Source organism: Mus musculus, chromosome 7 (genome assembly GCF_000001635.26).
Source record: "Mus musculus strain C57BL/6J chromosome 7, GRCm38.p6 C57BL/6J".
Classification (NCBI taxonomy): Eukaryota; Metazoa; Chordata; class Mammalia; order Rodentia; family Muridae; genus Mus; species Mus musculus.
In genome coordinates, this window is record NC_000073.6 from 114,741,083 (window position 1) to 114,761,299 (window position 20,217).

General features: G+C 45.8%; 1 protein-coding gene across 6 annotated transcripts in view; it reads left to right on the forward strand.

Moving 5' to 3' along the window:
• The first annotated feature begins 2,605 nt into the window (after positions 1-2,605).
• Insc (INSC spindle orientation adaptor protein) overlaps positions 2,606-20,217 on the forward strand; it is a 106,693-nt gene continuing 89,081 nt past the window's right edge. Inside the window, exon 1 of one of the 6 annotated variants that reach the window (XM_006507662.4) lies at positions 2,606-2,894. In XM_006507662.4, coding sequence (XP_006507725.1) covers positions 2,799-2,894 — 96 coding nt within the window. In that variant the 5' untranslated portion in view covers positions 2,606-2,798. Of the gene's footprint in view, positions 2,895-4,483; positions 4,925-12,643; positions 12,825-20,217 lie in introns of those variants that run through there. The other 5 variants (XM_006507659.4, XM_030242501.1, NM_173767.4 and 2 more) reach the window with 5 other exon arrangements.

Below are 20,217 nucleotides of genomic sequence, written 5' to 3' on the forward strand. Positions count from 1 at the left end.
CAGAGTCCTCTACTGTACCTTCTGTGATAAATTATTTCTTTACCAGTGAAACAAGCCAATTTAAGCCAGATTAAGGTATACATGGGTAGGTTTATTGTCATGAGGAGGCAAAGAGAGGGGAGGGTAAAGAGATAGAAAGAGTGCACACACACACACACACACACACACACACACACAGAGAGAGAGAGAGAGAGAGAGAGAGAGAGAGAGAGAGAGATCAAAATGTCTGGATTATATAGGGAAGAGTCTCTGGGGGAAGGGAAGCCCAGCCACTGAGCTGGAAAGTTCAGGGTTAGGGACAGGGTATGCCAGTTGGGACTGAGGGATACTGGGAGAACTTGGAGGTCAGGTCTGCTTTGGTATGTAAAATATGAACCCCTTGTCCAGGGGTCTGAAACCAAATATCCTGCATCATAATAAACTTTATCCCTTTGAACTGTGAGCCAAGATGACCAACTCTCCCTTGAGATGCTTTCTAAGATATTTGGTCAGAGTAACTAGACAAAGGATATTGAGGGTTATAAGCCCCTCAATCCAGGCTGCCATGCAAAGTCATCCTCGGGCCTCGCTGGGCATGATCTTTTGGTGGTTGCTTGGGAGAACGCACATCTCCTGCCCAGTTTGTAGATGCTGCTAGCAAAGCAGGGAAACTTCAGGCAGCACCCACGTTCGTTCCTGAAGACGACTGATCCTGACTTCTGCGCATGCCTGCTCTCAGCTCTTCAGGCTTTTGATGGTTTCCCTGAATCATTGCTGAGCCCTCCCTCCTTTTTACCATCTCGCTGGAGCATGGCTCTGTGTTGAATGATGGTGATATTCCATTGCCTCTGTCTTAGTTAGGGTTTTACTGTTGTGAACAGACACCATGATCAAGGCAAGTCTTATAAAAAACAACATTTAATTGGGGCTGGCTTACAGGTTCAGAGGTTCAGTACATTATCATCAAGGTGGGAGCATGGCAGTACCCAGGCAGGCATGGCGCAGGAGGAGCTGAGAGTTCTATGTCTTCATCCAAAGGCTGCTAGTGGAAGACTGACTTCCAGGCAACTAGGGTGAGGATCTTATACCCACACCCACAGTGACACACCCATTCCAACCAGGTCACACCTATTCCAACAAGGCCACACCTTCAGATGGTGCCACTCCCTGGTCCAAGGATATACAAACCATCACAGCCATGTTGTGAGCTCCTGTGGGCGCCCTCCAGCCTCATCTAAGTGTGCAGAGCTCACACTGTGGGGATTCGGAGCAGCCCAGGGCTCACCTATATTCTCCCAGGGCTCCTTGGCATGTGGATGAATCAGAAGGGTGTGGTAGTGCTGGGCCTTCTCTTAGAAAAAAGGCAAAAAATGTAGGGCAAGCTGGACCCAGATCAAGCCTAGGTGTTGGCTATGGACCTGGCTGAGCAGATGGTAAACCTCAAGTCTTCCATCCATTTGGGAATCCATTCTGCTTTTAGAAGTAACATGTAAGCACCATGTAAACTGGTGGATGGAGGATAGCCCCTTTGGGAAGACAAAGACCTGGAGTTAGGCTGGAATAGCCATTTGCCTGATGCAGCTCTGGATAAGAGTCCCAGGTCCCTAATTGATTAGGTGGCCTAAGGTATCTGTGATTATATTTAGGGTATGTGAGTCTCCTGTGCATCCTTGTGGGTTCCCATGAACATCTCTGTGACTTTATTTTAGTTACTTTTCCTGGTCATTGTCACCAAAAATCTGGCAAGAAGCGGCTTAAGAGAAGAAATATTTGGACTCATGGTTTGGGGGTACAGTCTACCATGGTGGGGGAGGCACTGAGGAGCAGGAGGAGTGGAGCTTCCTCACACCACAACTCTGAACCAGGAAGCAGAGAGCCAGAGTGATCACACTAGCTAAATGTGGGGCTAGGCTCTAACCCATGTGTCCGTTCCTCGAACAACTTACTTCTCAGGCTAGGGCCCACCCCCGACAGCTCCAGAGCCTTCCAAAACAGTACCAAGGCTGGAGAACACCTGTCTGTGCAAAAACATGACCCTTTGAGAGGTATTTCACTTTGAAGCCACCACGCCCTTTCTATCACCAACTATGATGTCTGATCTGAGCCACTTGACCTGCAGTATTCCCTGCCTGTGTAATGGAAATGACAGCTGCAGTCACTGTGGTGGCAGAGTGCAATGAGTATGTTCCTGTCTGCACAGCTCCTGATGCTCATGTGTAAGGCTGGTCACTGCATGCCTCACGTGAGCTACTGAGTCCCCTGCCTCGGTTTTTTGTGTGTGTGTAAAATGGGAATGATACTGAACTTGGTGCTGGTAGGGTGGTTAAGGCAAAGGTCTTGAGTACTATGTGTAAACTTAGTAACTAAAGCCCTGCTTTCCTTCAGTGTGTGGCTGTGTCTGGGGAAGACTCTGGCTCTGTGAATGTCTCTGCTCATGTGTATGTGAACATTTATATGTGCTTATATGGCCAAGCAGGCCCCCTTCTCTTAGGGTGGAGCCTGCAGTTGGCTCATGCCTGGGATCCCCGAGCCAGCTAAAGCCTGCAAAGGGGATGGAATTTCCATTAAGAATTAAGCAGGGCAGCACTTGGGAGCCAAGCAGACAGAGGGTAGGGGAGGAGGTACAAAGGAGGATACTTTAACTCTGAGCTCCTGGGGCAGTCTTAGTTCTGAGCAGCCTTGAAGTTCTGCTCATTAGCCTTTGCTTTGAATCTCAGGCCTTCTCAGGTCCATGGCCCAGAAGGATGGGTGGAGAGAATGAAGATGCTCACAGGGGACTCTGTAAGAATACCTGAATCATTACAGCCCAGACTATAACCATGAGGCGGCCCCCAGGGGATGGAGACTCCACCGGAGAGGGCCCAGGCAACTGGGGCTTGTGGGGAGCACAGGAGTCCAGGAGGCTGTGCTGTGTTGTAGGTATCTGGGAAGGGTGTGAGTGTGTGTATGTATATTTGTGTGCATACATGTGTGAGTATTCATATGTGCAGGCATGTGTCTGTGTATCTATATGCATGTGTATAATATATGTTATGTATATGTGTATACTTATGTGTATTCCTGTGTACATGTACATGCATGTATGCATGTTATGCATTTGTATATGTGTATGTGGGTGTATCTATGTGTGCATTATGTGTTTTGGGGTGTGTGAATGTATGCGTGTATTTATGGGTGTACATGTGTGTATACACATGTGCATGTGAGTCTGTGTGTGTATATATGTGTTTGTGTATGTGTGTTTGTGTATGTGTATGTAATGTGCATGTGTGTGTGTGTTGGGTTGAAGCTTCAACCACAAATTCCTCAAGAGTACATGTAGCAAACCTTACTCTCAAATATAAGTACAAGATTAGACCCAATTTCAGAAATAAAAGACCTTTGAGGCCTCTTGCTAACAGGGATGCTGTTTAAGATTCAAGCCTCACTTCTAACATGCTACAAACCTTATTAACCTTCCTGGTCATTTACCGAGCTTTCACACGCCTTTTGAGCAGGCAGACATGGTTATGATCCCATTATATGTATGGAAAAAGTAAAGCTCAGAGTAGTTGGGTGACTTGATTTAGATACAGCTGGAAAGTAGGTAGTGGAGGAAGGACAGAGGACAGGTTATTTGTGTATCCCTTCACCTACCAGCAGCACATGGAGAGATGATTCAGCAACCTGCCGACTTGAGGAAGGTGTGAAGTAATGTCAGCACCCAGTCAGTGTTGCCTAGAGGCCCAGCCCTGTTCCAGGGAGAGAGACAGACCCACAGATAGTGGACTGAAGTCCTTTTGCACAACAAAAGCCATGACATCTGTATGGAAGCAGGCTGAAAGTGAAACTTGGCTTTTCCTGGGAATGACTGGGCCACCTGCAGCCACAAGCTCCCAGAGAGCCACAGTGAATGATTTGCTGTCAAAGCTGTGGTATGCCCAAGGCCAGGCAGTAGCAGTGCCAGCCAGAGCCTGGAGCAAGGAATAGGGAGGTTTAGCATCAAGAGCTCAGGACATTGTACCACAGAGGTGGTACTGAGCCTCCTCTCCCTGCACATGTAATGTAAGCAAAGCTCCTGCCAGGGCCCCGGGTGGTGGTGAACTGTCTTTTCTTGGCAATCTACCAAGGTAGAGACTTTTCAGACCCTGGGGATTCATGGCAGAGTGGAAGGCATCGAATGGAATGAGCCAGTAGCTTCCTTTTGGTCTAAAAATGTAGCATTCCAGAGCTTTGGGGCCTGGACCAGACTTCTGTGGACTTAGCCATCTGACACAGAGCCCAGGGGTGAGGTTGAGGTGGCGGGGTTTCTCATCAACACCCCCTGTCATTTTTGGCAAGTCTGTGATTTGGAGGGTGACTTAAGTGGGTAACTGAGTTTCCAAAGGGAAGCACCTGCAGCGGACAAACCCAGTCTCATTCCTGGGGCTGTTCAGCGAGGCCGTCCCCTCCTCAGGGATATAAATTGGGCCCAAATCTCTCCTTGTTTTCTTTCAGCTCCAGAAAACCTATCGTGGCAGCATAGTCCCTTTCCCACTCCAGATGTTGGCATGTAGGACACATGTGGGCGCCCTCGCCTGGCCGGCTCTGGAGCCTCCGGGTGATGGCCCAGCCCAGGGGTGAGCTGGGTCTCTAATTAGACCCGACCACGTTCTCATTCCAGAGCTCCCACAGATGACAGCGCGCGGTCTCCACCGTGGCCAGGGGCTCCGAAATAGCCCTCGCGTCCCGGCGGAGCCTTGCAGGCCACTGTGCCTGGCGCGGGACAGGCGTTTGGCTCGGTGCGCGCCGCCGCCAGGGAAGAGCCTGGGTTTGGGGGTGGGGGAAGCAGCGGGGGGGCCGACGGCAGTGCAGTCCCCAGCGCCCCCGCGGCCACTTTGCTCCTAGCTTCTGGAGTTCCAGCTGCTGTGAGCTGCCACCCATCGCTGGACTCTGCACACACTGCTTTTTGTCTTGTAAAATCAGAGTAAGTAAGCAGAGGGGATGGCTAGCTCCTTTGGCTGGATCCAGGGGCTGGGGCTGGAGCTGCAAGCATGGTTGTGACTTCTAGGATAGCAGGTGTGATTGTGTCAGTGTAAGAGTTTGTGAGTAGGAGTGAGTGTCAGTGGGAGGGAGTATGGGATGTCATCGTGTGGAGTTTTCTACCATGTGCACACGTGTGTGTGTGTCCCCTGAAGCATGCCCACAGGTGTGGCACACAGGTGGGTCTAGTTATGACAGTGGAAATGAAGGGGCCTCCAGGGATAGAACCTGCCAGAACCCTGCAGGATGAAGGTTGAAACGGAGAGACAGGTAACAGGTAGACGGTAGTGATAGAGAGCAATAGATATCTGAACTTCCACTTTCTGGGGTGACCTGACTTGTCCCCAGCTGTTGTCCTCACCTGGGGTGTCTTGCTTGTAGGTCACGAAGCTTTGGTTTCTCAGGGCTTTGGGCCACACTGGAGCTCAAAGCTCTAGTCCAATATCAGAGTGAATGGGATTTTGACTGATACTACTTCACAGGTCCAGGGGTAGAACTCCACTTTCATAACCAGAGAGGCATGGGGACAGGGGACACTTGTTCATATACACACACACACAGTGCAGCCACACTCCACACAGATTGTACACCCATGACAAATGGCATGTATGAAATATGCACTCATGTGGTAAATGCATATGCAAACCCACACAGCCTGGAATTGACCCTGGCATCACCTCTAACCCCACCCCCTTTTGCTTCTTGTACCCTTCATTGGTCATCTCTGAAAAATGGTTTCAGAAACCTGGTCTCAGAAGGGGAATACTTTCCAATTGAGGGTTGGGGGGAGGGCAACGGCTGGAGGTGGTATACTGAGTGGGACTGGACCCACTGTTTCGGGGCTTCAGTCACCTCGCCCTAATTAACTGCTGAGGGACAGACTTTTCAACACCCCTCCCTCACCTTCATCAGTTATGTGGAGATCACTTGGGACACTAATAACAGTGCATGGAACACTGAATGCCTCCAAATGCCAGGGGCTGGTACTCACCTTTACGGTTATGATCTCATTATGACTTCTAAATCTCTTCTGCCCTAGGAATCCTCCTATCCATGGGTTCCTGTGATGTGTCCATGTTCATTGTGCTTCTTTGGTTGGGAAGTTAGGGATGACAGTGTTTGTGAGGTGGTCTAAAGGCTGTCTTCCTAGTCTGTTGAAACGGGAAATGACCCAGGTTCAATTGATCCACTAGTGTGTCTTTCCTTTGGTCCAGTCCTAGACCCAATCCTGGGCTGGCTGTGAGGAGATTAGCAGGCTTACTGTCGAGAGAAGGAGGTATTTTCCCTTTGAAGTCTGGTTTCCTGGTACTTCACGCTGCTCCATTCTACCAAGTTAAGAAGAGTCATCACTTGAGTTTGATTTCTACTTTAATAACTTTGTAGATTGCATTTCTTTAATTGTAAACTCCCTTATATTTTATAGATGAAATGAGAATTAAAAAAAAAGAATAAGCAGCAATCAAGCCTTCTGTTAGTCTCTGAAGAATGAAGCCATATTGCTTGGGCTTTTTTCCTTTTTTTGAGACATCCCAAGTTGGAAATATTTCATCTAATTTTTAATTCACATGTCTCAATTGTGACTTCTATTCCTGAGCTCTGATTGGTAACCATGTCTTGGGCTTTTCTCCTTAGTGGCTGGTGGAGATAATGGCAATCTCTGTGCTGGTTCAGACAATGGCGATTGTCTAGAATGAATTGGGGCATTGATCAGCACCCTTGCTCTGAGGGCTTCAGCTGTCAGCCCCTCTGTGTCTCAAAAGCCCTAGTGTGTGGATCCCCTAAGGGATTTGATCCTTGCCCTGAACCTGGCCATGGCCCCATGACTGCCCCTTCCCCATGTGACCCTGCCTTGCCCAGGGCTCTGCTGGGAGGACTGTGTCTCTTGGGTCTGAGCCCTGCTTTTCTCGGCATGATCGAGGCTTTGTGGAGACAGAGGTTGTAATGAAGAATGTGGGAGTTCAGGCTGTGCAGGGGTCCATGAAGGGTTATCTTGCCTCCTCCCCTTAGTCTGGAGGCCACAGGATGGTGTTCAGTGCCATCTCTTTCTACTGACGGGATCCCAGGTCTGTCTTGTTAGCTCTACCAGAGCAGTGCTGAGGCTAGCACAAAGCTGGTGAAAGCCCCAATCTCTGCTGAGAGATTTGTTTTACCTGTAGAGGCTGCTGTGTTTGGGAAAGACCCCATGGCCAGGGCTATGCTTGCACAGAGCAGTAGTTAGAGTGCCTGATGGTGGCCTTTCAGGCCCTGTGTGGGTGACTGATTCTCCAGGCATGCTAAGCCAACCGTGTTGGTGGCCATTGCTCATATTCAAGGCTAACTGTATAAGAATTTCACCACAGAAGGAGAAAGCGGAAATGCCCTGGGCCTGCTCCTGGGTAAGGCTTAGTGGCTTTGGTCCTTTTTAGACGAATGTAACCTCAAAGAGGAGGCTCTACCTCTGCTGAGGATTTGTTCTGGTTAGGCTCTGTTGGTTTCCCAACACTGAAACTCGACCTGGGAAGCAGGCTTAAAAACAGCAAGAGAGCATCATTCAGGATGCCAGAGTGTTCAAGTGGGAAGGCCACTTGCAATTTCTAGTTTTCTGGCTTTATTTGAATCTTTTGTTTTGTGAAACCTCTTCTTCACCTTTTGAAATGGATACTTGCATTTTAGACACAAGGAAACAGAAGTATAGCAAAATCAAATAAGCCCAAGGGTAGAGCCAGCCACCATTCCTTGCCAGGTCTGCAACTCTGGAGGCTGTAGTAGATGGCTACTGGCCACTGAGTGGGGCAGAGAACTACCCCCTTTTGGAAGCCCGAGAAGTAGGAAAAACTACCCCTTCAGGTAAACTAGGGGAGATACTGAGGACTTGTCTGTCTGGTACCGGGAAGTGAATATCACCAGCATTGTGGCTGAGCAGCATCACTGGCCTTCCCAGCCTCAATGGTGGGACACAAGGGTGCATGGTGAGAGAAGGCCTCAGAGGCCAGGTGAGGATCTCCCACCCAGCAACATGGGGTGGGGGACATTGGGCTTCTATGGTTTTATTCTTCCCTGGAATAATCTCTGCTCTTGCAATGTAGCCTCCACCAAAGCTCTATGATCTAGGCAGTCCAAGCTCCCCTTCTTCAGCTCTAAGTACCCCCAGTGCCAAGCTCTGGGGTGTCCCAGATCCCCCGAGGTTGTCTTTGGGCAGACAGGACTCTGCCAGGCATGATGCAGTGTCTGTAGGCGTCAGCGGTTTGGCTGAGTAATTGTGTATAGTGTTCAGTTTGCATTGGAAAAATGGAAGGCTAGTCTTACAAACCAAATATCTGGGTTTGGAAACCCTGTGAAGTGCGGCCTGTGGTCTGAGAGTGTGAGCTGCGTTGTGGGCCTGCATGCCCTGCTGGTTTAACAGATACGATTGTGGAATAGAACATTTCATCCTGGCCATCTATCCTAATGGAGTCAGAGATGGGTAGCATACATTGGAGATGTGAGAAGACAATCACATAAGCCTTGCAGGCAGAAAGATTTGATGTCCAGTCTCAGTTTGCTGACCTGTAAAGTAGATGTGTCTTATTATAGCAGTGATAATGGAAACAGGAAGGCTCTTAGAAACCTAGTATCCCTCATAGAATAAACAAACCCTGAAATACAGCTTCCCTGCTTCCTGTCCCATCCACTTTCATGAAAGAATGCTGGACTGGAAGAGAGGTGGATGCCAGTTCTCCTCGGCCTCTGAGCTTGCTATGTTCTTACCTTCCCTGCAGTTCCCTTTCCTTCTAGGACAAGCTCCTTTTCCCTTGCCCCTCTGTGTGTTTTGAGGATAATGAAGAACTCAGAGACAAATCTAGAAGTTCAGTTAATACGGAGTCACTATTTCATGTCTGACATGGTGAGACCCTTGTTATGTTAGGATCCAGGTAAAACATGAGATAGAGGGACAAAAGAGCACCCAATCACCAAGTCACCATCTGACCATGTGACAAGACAGACCTGCACACCGAGGCCCATCTGTGGGTATGGTCCATGCAGGCTGGGTCCTTTCCAACTGTGCACATTGGAGAGGCCTTTTCAGAGATGACATCTGTGCTGTGCACCCTGAAACTAGTAAGTTTTAGTAAGTGAAGAGGAGGATATTTTAGTAGAGAGACCAACATGTGCTAAGGTGCTAGGCTGTGTGTGTGTGTGTGTGTGTGTGTGTGTGTGTGTGTGTGCACTTACCCATTTGGCTAGTCTAGCCAGTAAGCTTGACCTAGGGATCCTGTCTCTGCCACCTGAGTACTGATTACTACTGGGCTGCAGTCCCCATCTGGCTTTCATGTGCTGGAGATCCAAACTCCAGAGCTCATGCCTGGATGGGCAAGTGGTTATCCTCTAAACCATCTCCCCAGACTCCACTAAGCATTTCTTAGTGGCAAGCTTGGGGGACTTTAGTGACTGACTGGGGAGTGCTCATTAATGATGGAGATGAGACAGGAGACATTGCAGGGAGCTTGGAAAGGGTATTGGGCCTTGATGCTATGCTCAGTGATCCAGATAGTATTTATAGGCAAGGCACTGAACATTTTCAACGATTGTGTGTAGAAAGGCTGAAATCCTAGTTAAGAAATCCCTTTTTATCCACGGTTTGCAGTTGATTGCATGACATACCTTTTTTTTTCTTTTACACCATTCTGTTTTTCTTTTTTTTTTAATAACATAAAAATAAATCCCTCTCACCTATATACTCACTTTTATTGCTTGTATAATTTTTATCTCATGGTTATAAATATGTTACCATAATATATCTTTTATTTAAATGTCTGAACACATTAAAAAATTTCATATTTCTTATTAACCTCAGAATAAATTAGAGGCACAATCCCTCTTCATCCATAAATCCTTGCGTGTATTTAGAGAAAGGCAGGCTCCTGCCTCAGTACAGTCTGTGTCGTGTTAGTCGCCTTTCTCAGTGCTGTGGCCTTCCTGACAAGAGCAACTGAAGGAACAGGAGGGATGTTTTGGCTTGTGATTTGAGGGGGTGTGGCTTATTGGTGAAGACATGAACGTCGTGGCAGAGAAGTACTGTGCTTGTGTTTATCTGGCTCCCTACCTCCCCCTTCGTAGTCAGGGTGGTCTCCATGCTTCAGCTAAGTCTTTCTGGAAACATCTTCAAAGGCACGCCCAGAAGTGTGTCTCATGGCTAATTTCAGTTTCAGTGCAGTTGACAATAAAGATCACAGCCCTGACATCGTCTTTGTGGCTATACCATCTTCCTCCCGGATCTAGTCTGAGGACACTGCTAGCTATCATGTCTCATTAGTCTCCTCTGCTTTCTTTTTCTTGACCTTTTGGTTTTGAATAGTGCAGGTGGTCACTACATCGAGTATCCTCTAATTTGGGCGTTTGGGGTTCTGCATGGCTCGAGTCAGGCTGCATGCTTTGGGCAGGCAAATGTGTTCTCTAGAGTCTTCATTTCAGCAAGCCCCAGAAAGGGACTTCTCTGGCTCCTGCTTCCCCAGGCTGTTGTTGCTTACTTCAAGTGATGTTTATCATTTCCACAGTGAAATTGCTGTTTTCTTCAGTTAATGAGTGACTTGTGGAGAGATAATTTGAGAATATAGCCATACTATATTTGCCATCAAACTTACATTTGTTTATCAGTCATAATTTTGAATTCATTATTTCTTTTATATTTATTTATTATTATTCTACTATAAGATTACTCATTTTCTCCTTCTTGTCATTCCTCCCTTTCTTCTGTCACTAGGGTCTCATATACTCTTAGTTCACTGGATGAGCCAAGTGTTGTATTTATTTTAGTTTCATGGTCACATGATCTCAGATTCAGTCATGGGAAGCTGTTATAAGCTGGCTTCTGTTTCTTTTCAATTTTTTTCCATGATTCTCTCAGTGTTTCCTTATTATCTGATGCAGCAAGATGTTAGGGTTCATTTTGATCCTTTCTTATTCCAGCCTTGGAATTAGCCATTCATTTGAAGAGCCCAGGCTTCTTTTATGGGGGAATGGCATTTAGAAACCCAATTGGAGGCCCTTGTTATTGGTGTATATGCTCTTTTGGCAGAGCTAGGATGTGCATGTCTATTTTCTTACACAGTGAACCAACACAGCATATTGCTAAGTAGTTTTTTTGTTTGTTTGTTTGTTTGTTTTTAGAAGTAATAACTATGCAAGCCTGATCTAACAGGGAGAGGGTGTGTTAGGGTGGGGGTAGTTCAGCAAGGGCCTCTTTCAGGAGATGATATCTCAAAAGATTTATATGTGAAGAGAAGTTGGAAGGGGAAAGAAGGGGCTTGTTTTAGTTGCACAGGGAATGATTACAGGAGTCTGAGCTGAGCCAGGATGGGGTCAAGGCAGAGTCAGTACTGCACAGTAATTGATGAATGCAGAACGCAGCACAGATGCAGACAAGGGCTCTCCCAGGTTGAAGTCTTCAAGGCCTGTCAAACACAACATATTCAGAATGGAATTCCTGTCATTTCCACCCTGCACTGTCAGTCTTAGGCACATGTGACAGTTACCAGGTGTTTCAGATCTCACTGAATGACCTTTCAATCCCCACAGCTGCACAAGTCAGAGAGATGAAGCCACCATCCTCATCACCCCCATACCTGTTGTGTTAGTGTGTATTGCTCAAGTCCATCATCTCTCTCCATCTTCACCAGCATCCCCTAGTTCAAGGTACCATTCTTACCCAAGCAATTCAATCATGTCCATACTGGCTGCCCTCCAGTTCATCTTTGCAGAGCAAAGACTTCAGATCAATTCTGGCCTTGTCATTTCTCTACTTCCAACTGACCTTGAGATAAAGAGCAAATTCCCATGTCAACCCAACAGGTCTCACCTGCCTGGCCCCGCCCTCATCTGCAAGGATTGCTCTTCTGCCTAGAATATTCTTCCTTTTCTCATCACCTGAGCAGTTTCCTCTTACCCCTCAGTTCAGTTTTAAGACACATTGTACATCCTTCAGTAGGCCTCACCAGTAGGGATTTCTGTTTTCCTGTAATAATGAATACTTTTAAAAAAAATTATGGTACTCTGTTCTATCAGGGACATTCCACTTTTGTACATTGCCTTTTCCTGGTTGGTAGACATTACTGACACATGACACAGGGACATGCTGAGTGAATGGATAGATGGCTGAGTAAGTGGATGAATGGAGTGTTAGGGAGCAAGCAGACAGTTGTTGATACTCTTTAACAGAAGAAAAAGTTGAGTGAATATTTTATTTGAAGATGAAGATTAAAACATTTATCTTGGAACATGTACCACCTTTTGGACCAGTGACTTAGACTATCACCCAGGTGATTTGTGGAGGTAGTGATCAAATTCCTGTATAATCTCAAGGAGCGCCCTGGAGCAGGCAGCTGACCTCCAGTGGTATTCCTGAGCTCTGGACCTCTGTTTTCCCCACCTCTGGTTTGTTGAGCACATACAACATAGGAGTGACATGAAAGGTCATTACCATGGGAGGGAGGCTCCCTCGGGCAGCCCGAATGAGTCTCCTGAATGATTATGAGGGTCAGCAGCTGCCAGCATGCAACTCTCTGTAAACCCAATGGGAATACAGAGAACAGAGCTTACAGACCCAGCCATCAACCCCCAACCCCACCCCCACTCCCACAAAGAAGTCAAGCATTAGAATAGCCCATGTGGTCCCTCTGGCTCACTCATTTCTGCATGCCTCACTCTCCTGTCATTCATCAATCTGTTTCCTCTTCTTTTGGTCACTTCCCCACCCACCCATCTGCCACCTACCCAGCCATCCACAAACAAGAATGGATGTTGGATTTACATGCAACACTCAAAGCTGAGAGAGTCCTCTTCTCTCTTACATTATTTTAGAATATTGTCCTCTCAGCCCAGAGGCTCAGGTAAGGAGATATCGGGGTGGGGGCACCATGCTGCCTATGAACTGTTGATTAATGTGGCAGGTTTTTTCTCTGTCTCTGTCTCTTTTCCTGCTGGCCAGCTCTTTCCTTGCTTCCCATGCCCGAGTCCTGTCTTGCTCTTCACTTTCCTTATCTCCTTTCCATGATAAGTTTAAGGAACTGGCCCCCAAGAGTAAGAAACAGCCCCCTCTGGGATCTTTATTTTCATCTTTTTATCATTGATTGATCTTCAGTCTTGTGGAATTTGTAGAGAGGCTAAAGACTCAGGGAGAGCTAGCTTTAAAACACAGCATTTAAAAGCCAGGCAGTGGTAACCCCAGCCTGGCCTCTATAGATGCTGTCATTTCAGTTTTCTGAAAACTGTCATTTACAAAGCTCTCCAAATGCATGCTGTCCATCTGGTGTCTCAAACAGGGTTGGAACTGAGCAGGAGAGGACAATAGCAGCCCCATCAGATAGCAACATCTTGGAACAATGCCCAGGGTGCCAAGGGTCTAAGTTACAGACTCGTTTACTCACTCAATCTATTTAAGCATCTACTTAGTATCTGCTATGGTCTGTGCATTGCTCTAGACACTGGAGAAGCAAGAGAGGGCAAAATCCAGTATCAAGTCCTTCCAGGACTTGCTTTTTGGTTTGGGAGGACAGCTAGCAGGTCATGTGCAGGATGCAAACCCAGTTCTCAGTGCAATGTAGAAATGTAAGAGTGGGGAAGGTTTGGATGAACAGACATTTAAGCAGAGGCCAGTATTGTCTCAGCTTTTTGGTTAAGATCAGGCAGAGGCCTGGAGGAGGGAAAGGTGCAGGCTATGTGAACATTTCGGAGCGGAAATGCAAGGGTGAAGGCCCCGAGGCGTTTGTGAGGAAGGTCAGTAGGGACAGCGTGAAGTGAGGAAAGAGTCCAAAGGAGGTGAGGCGTGACAGCCAGATTCAGAAGTTTCTTGCATGTTATTGGTTCAGCAGTCTGAGTGGTAGTGCTATCGGAAGGGTGAAGCAGGGTGCTGCCCTGCTTTGGCTGCTACGAATAGATTGTGGAAGAGGGAGCTAGAAAAGAGAGAAGACTCAGGAACTCCTTTTGGAAACTCCAGGGACAGAGCATGGTCTTCACTAAGCATCCATTCTTTCTATCCCATAGGATCTCTCCACCAGGCCTCATGGGTTTTCTAATTTTAATTCATTTTAATTATGTGCAAATATGTGTCTGCATGTTGGTAGGAGCTTGTAGTACAGGTGCTGGAAGACACCAGAGCTGTCAAATCCTTTGGAGCTGGAGTGACAGATTGGTGTTAGCTGCCTGATGTAGATGCTGGGAACCAAACTGATGTCCTCTAAGAGGAGCAACAAGTGTTCTCAATGGCTGAGCCATCTCTCCAGCCCCAGGCCTGGTGGTTTCTAACACATGGAATACCATGCCAGATGCTGGCTGTCATGGGCATAACTTTGTGGGACGTTGGTCCTAACAGGGAAATAAAGTGTGTTATAGGAGGTCATGGAAGCCACGAATTCTCAGCAAATCTAGCATAAATGGAGCCAATACTGCAGTCTTACAGTAGCCCTGCTGTGTGGGCCAGATTTAGCTTCAAGTCCTGGTCATGTTTATACCAAGTACTGGTTGATTAGGTGGGCAGTTCAGTCCCAAGGGCAATAGGGCAGTGTTCTTGAGGCTGGAACATGATGCACAGGGAGTGCATGATGGTGATATTATAATAGATCTGAGGAGAGCTGGGGCCAGGGTCTGACAGCTGTGAGGAGGATGCGAACTTAGATCCGCATGGGGATATGGGGCTGATAGAAGTATGGAAGGTTGTGTGAACATTGTGTTTGAAGAGATTGAAACTGACATTAGCTCAAGCAGGTTAGGCTGGGGCTGGAAGCCAGCAAGACTGTCCCCTTGAACAAGGACCCCTGGGGTATAGGTAGCAGGAATGCTGTTGGGATGGTCCTTAGAGGTACAGTACAGGGACCCAAGTGGCTAACGAGGTCAGTGGGAGAAATGAACATTCATCACTGGCACAAACCCTCGATGTCTTTTGTCACTTGAAGCCACCTTTGAACAGAGAACATAAAGTGGCCTGGATTCTGGGGAGAGTAGGACTGGGGTCTAGTCTCTGGTCGTGAGTGGTTTTCACAAGCTTCCCATGTCGGAGGACATTAGACTGTAGAGATATTAGGTCTGAGGAAGCCCTCATCAGGCTCAGCCTCTCTTACATAGGGGAAATTGGAGGCCTGGAGAAGAGGCATACATGGCCCTAAGCCATTATATCTTATGGAGGTTGTTAAGACTGGAGTCTGGGCCATAGCAGCACTAACAATCTACACTACCATCTATCCTCAATAGGCTTCAGTTAAAATAACACTGCAAAGCTGAGAAAGATAGCCCAGTGTGGTCACAGTGGGAAGAGGTACGAACAAAGAACCAGTGACCTCCCCAAGCCCATCTTCAGGGTCCTGACTGAAGCTTTACATTTAAATAGAAGGAAACTGGTAGCATAACTAACTAGTCCTGGTCAAAGTGTGGTCCTGTCCATTTTCTTTGTCTCAGCTCCAGTCTCTCCTGCAAAGTTGTGACAAGCTGTCAGAGTTGTTTAAGTTCTTCCTGGGGACAACCTCTCCTGGCCAGCATCAGGCTTCAGCGCTTCCTTCTCAGCTCTCGGGCAATCTCCCACTTCTTGGAGGCAGTTGTTCAATAGTCTGACAGCCAAAGGGAAGAGCACACACATTTCTTTAGAGTATGTACAGTCCTGCCAGGATGTCTGCATATAGAGTGCCCACACTCATGGCAAGAAAAAGGTAAGCATCTCACTGAACTCATGATACTGAAATTAGTGTGGTTTACTTAATTATGCACCTGCATATCTCTGCCAATGAAAGAGGAAATCCTATAAAGGGGCGATTCATCCATCTTCATCTTTAGCACAAAACTGGGGCCTGAAGCAGAGAGGATGCTGTACTGTGTCTCTCTCTTGACCTTGACTAAGATGGGCATGAGACTGCTCTCAGAGATGGTCGACTAGAAAGTCCCGCCCCTGGGTGGGACCAAGTGCATTCACAGTTTTCAATCACAGTGAGGTGCAATGTCTCACTAGCTTTTGCTGTCAAGTTGCCTGGTACCACGGCAAGAAAAACCTTCCCTTTCAGAGAGAGAATAGCACAGGAAGACCCATAGCCTCCAGCAGGCACTTGGAACGTGTGTGTGTGTGTGTGTGTGTGTGTGTGTGTGTGTGTGTGTGTGTGTGTGTGTGCAGGGGTGGGGCTTAGGTCCTTTGCTTAGTCTAGCCTAAGGCTTGTTCTCTGGGGACTGTACAGACCTGCTTATTTGTTTCCCCGAAGTCTCAAAGACCAAAAAGCCACTTCTTTAAGAATAGTCTAGAAGACTTGTCATACTCTTGGTGCTGGAGCTGGGGCTCATTCCTTATCACTGTAGACGAGGCTCCAAAAGCATACTCTGCCTGTTTCTCTGACCCAGGCTAGCTGCCCCATTGCTCTGGAGCAAAGGTGGATTCAGCAATGAGGGCAGCAGGAGCAACAGTGCAGCTGTCTGCCTCCCCAGCTCCATTCACTTTCTGCTTGTGATTGGGAGATGTGTGAGTTCTGAATCCATCACCCTCTGTCTCCTTATCACGGCTATTAATCAAGCTTTAATATTCCTTGGGTAAATCTTGAGACTATTATTCAACTTCCTAAATTCATCCTGGGATCAAAACTCCTTTGTATTTACTACTTAAAAAAAATCTTACCAATAGGAAAAGACCCCTATTTTCTATATATCTTGGCTATGCATTTCAGATTCCTATTGTCAGATTCTGAGGAAGAATCCTGTTGGGGTTTATCTGGAATTCCTCTGAATCTATACAACAGATCTTTTAGTGGTGGATTGGCACTTCTCAGCATTTGCATGCTGAATGATCTCCTGATTTGCCTTGGCCTTTCGTAATATCTTTTACCAGTGTTTTATAATTTTCCCAATTAAGGGCTTGCACAGAAAGTCATTTTAATTTTCCTTATGTATTTTATTTCTCTTGTTGAAGGTCTTTCCTTCTCTGCCTCTCTCCCTCTCCCTCTCCCTCCTTTCTTCCTCCTCTCCCCCAATATGCTGTTGATTGGGACTATACCTGAATTATGTATATTTGTAGGCAACTTTCTAAGCTTCTTTATGATTTGGGGACAATTTATTTGTAGATACTGTTGGGTTTTATACATGGACAATGAGTAGCAATCTCATCCTATATTTTCAGAAGAAATAGAAAGAGCTACAGGTACAGTATCTGGGTGGACACAGATGCATTGATTCTTGGTTTGACCAGGGAATCAGGTTTACATAATGTGTGGTTGTGTGAGTTGGTGAACAAAGCAGAGGTGAGTTTTAACCTCCACTTTCTCTGTGGCTGTGTGCTACATAGTGACAGTCTTGATCCTGACATTTCTCACATACAGCTTTCTTTCTATCCTAGATCAGATTTCTAATGTAATAATGAATCCAAGTAGTGAAATTGGGCATCTGCTCTCATGGGACTTGTTTTCAATGGGTTAAGCATAGTATTTATGATACTGTTTTACCAAAGAGGCCACTGATCAATCGGCCAGTCTAAGGAAAGCCCCTTTTGGGCCTCGTTTGATCAAAGTTACTATTGGATTTTATCCATTTATTTCTGTCTGTTGGTGGTAGTCATGACTTTTCTACTTTCTTAATGTGATGAGTCTCATTGTAATAGGCAGATTGTATTATTCTTCCCATCGATGCTGGATTTTGTTGTCTAATTTAGCACATTTTATTTTATTTTCTGTTATATATATAAGACTGGTTTATATATCTTCATTCTTGTGCTGTTCTTTTTTAAAAAATATATTGTGGTGTGTGCGTGTGTGTGGTGTATGTGTGTGTGGTATGTGTGCAGTATGTGTATGGTGTGGGTGTAGTATGTATGTGTGGTGTGTGTGTGTGTATGTGTGTGGTGTGTGTGTGTTTGTGTGTGTGGTATGTGTGCAGTATGAGTGTGTGTGGTGTGTGTTTGTGTGTGTGGTATGTGTGTGGTATGTGTGTGTGTGTGTGTGTGTGTGTGTGGGGTGTGTGGTATGTGTGCAGTTTATGTATGGTATGTGTGGTATATGTGTGATATGTGTGTGTATGTGTGGTGTGTGTGTATGTGTGGTATGTGTGCAGTATATGTATGGTATATGTGGTATATGTGTGATATGTGTGTGAGTGGTGTGTATGTGTGGTATGTGTGCAGTATGTATATGGTATGTGTGTGTGTGTGTGGTGTGTAGTATGGATATGTGTGGTATATGTGTGTGTGCAGGTGTACACACCCAGGGATGCTTAACAGTTCTGTTCACTTAATTCCTGTTTTTCTCTGGATGCGTTCAGCATGCTAACCATTGTGTAGCGTCATTTGCTTACCTTTGGGTACTTCCAAAATCCGTTTTGTCTTTGGCGTTCTCTAGTCTTTTTAATTTTCAAAGATGCACGCACCTTTCGTGTTTATTTTGCTTGATACTCATTGTTATTTCTGGATTTGAATGCTACTCTCTTTGAATGCTGCTTCATACATGTGCTCTCTTACCTTCCATGGAACAGTGATGAAATGCTCACCAGACTATGCCACTTTTTGCCCTTAGCCTTAGTTTTCTCATTTTTAAAAGTTTGTCCTCTTAGCTGCATTTTGGACAATTCCTTTGTTCTATCATTTGACATACTATTACATCTTTTTATTCTTTTTGCTTCTTTCTTGGAGCTGCATGACTATAATTTGTAGCCTTTGTTTCCTGAATCTGTTTCCAAGAACTCTATTTTGTTTCTTGGAATGAAATTTTCTAATTGAGCTCTGTCATCAATTCCCTAACAGGCGATGCAAAGCCAACCCACAACTTCTATGGGGGTCATGCCACGGTGATTAATTCTCAGCTTTTACGGTTGACATTTTGCAGAGAAGGTTCATTTCTCATTTTCCTATGCATTGAGCTGCTTCTTTTATGGACTTGTATTTGATTCTTCCTCTTGGGGGATCCCAAGGCTTTAGTCCCTGCCTCCCTTGCCGGCCCCCAAAAGAAACACATGCTTGATGGCTGCTGCATCTCACAGATGCTGTCAATGGAAAACTCTCTTTGATACCTCATCCTATTTTGATCTCTCCAGATTTATTTATTTATTTATTTATTTATTTATTTATTTATTTATTTATTTATTCTTGCCAGATCAGTGACATGTTTTAAGGCCACAAAGTGATTCATCTTCATTGTCAGCTTCATTGGATTCAAAAGATTCTGGAAGACACTTGTCTATGATACATTTCCAAAGTGGTTTAATTGAGGAGCCAAGACTCATCCTGAATGTTGGTAGCAGCATGCTTTGGTCTAGGGTCTGGGCCTAAATAAAAAGGGAAAGAAGGAGAATGCTATCTGAGGGCTTGTGTTCATCACTCTGCTTCCTGATTGAGGACACATGAACCTTGTCCTCCTGTAGCTGTGACCTCCTACCATGATGGCTTCACAAACATGCATGAGCCAAGATCAACCTTTCAATTCCTTAAGCTGCTTTGTCAGATATTTTGTCACAGATACAAGAGTAGTAACTGATGCCTATAAATATCTCAATACTTAAAGAAAGCAATTTTCATGGAGAACTATTTACACTATCTGATCTATCATTTTACAGGAATTAAAAACATAATGTTAGTTTTCTGTGTAAGAAAGGGATTCTAAAATAAACAAATAGAAAGAGAGAGGGGGAGGGGGCTCTGTTGCCAACTAAAACTTAGCTGCTGAAAAACAATGATAAGCTGTCGAGGATTGGCAGAGAAAGTGGTGTTTTATCCCCACTCAACTTTTTAACCATGTAAGCTATTGAGTTAAGGATTTTCTCTTTTCCTTTCTACCTCTCTAAAGTAGGGATAACAGCGGCACTGATTGTTTTAGATGCTTGGGGGGAGGAAATGTGCTTATTTATTCAAATCACTTAGAAAACTTCCTGGCACATAGTTAAGTGCCAGATATAACAATTCACTGCATTTAAGATATAATAAAATGAAAAACACCCCATTGCTTCATAAAAAGTAAAAATGGCTCCAGTTAAACTATGACAAACTACCATTGGTTAGAGTATGACAAAACGCATCCTAGAATTGCATGGCTGTAATAATATTGGCTGTTATTATACACGGATGTGTGAGAGCAGAGTCGGCCATCTTGGAGACAGATTCAAAGTCTCAGAGTGGATAGGACTTTACTCAAGCCCTCCCTCATGCTGACTGAGCTCCTACTCCGCTGTCGGCACTGCTCAAGTGTTGCTATGACATGAGGTGTTCTAGAAATAGTGATAAGTCTTGTTAATGCAGCATTCTATAGAGCTCTGGCCTTCATGTTTGAGGATTATATA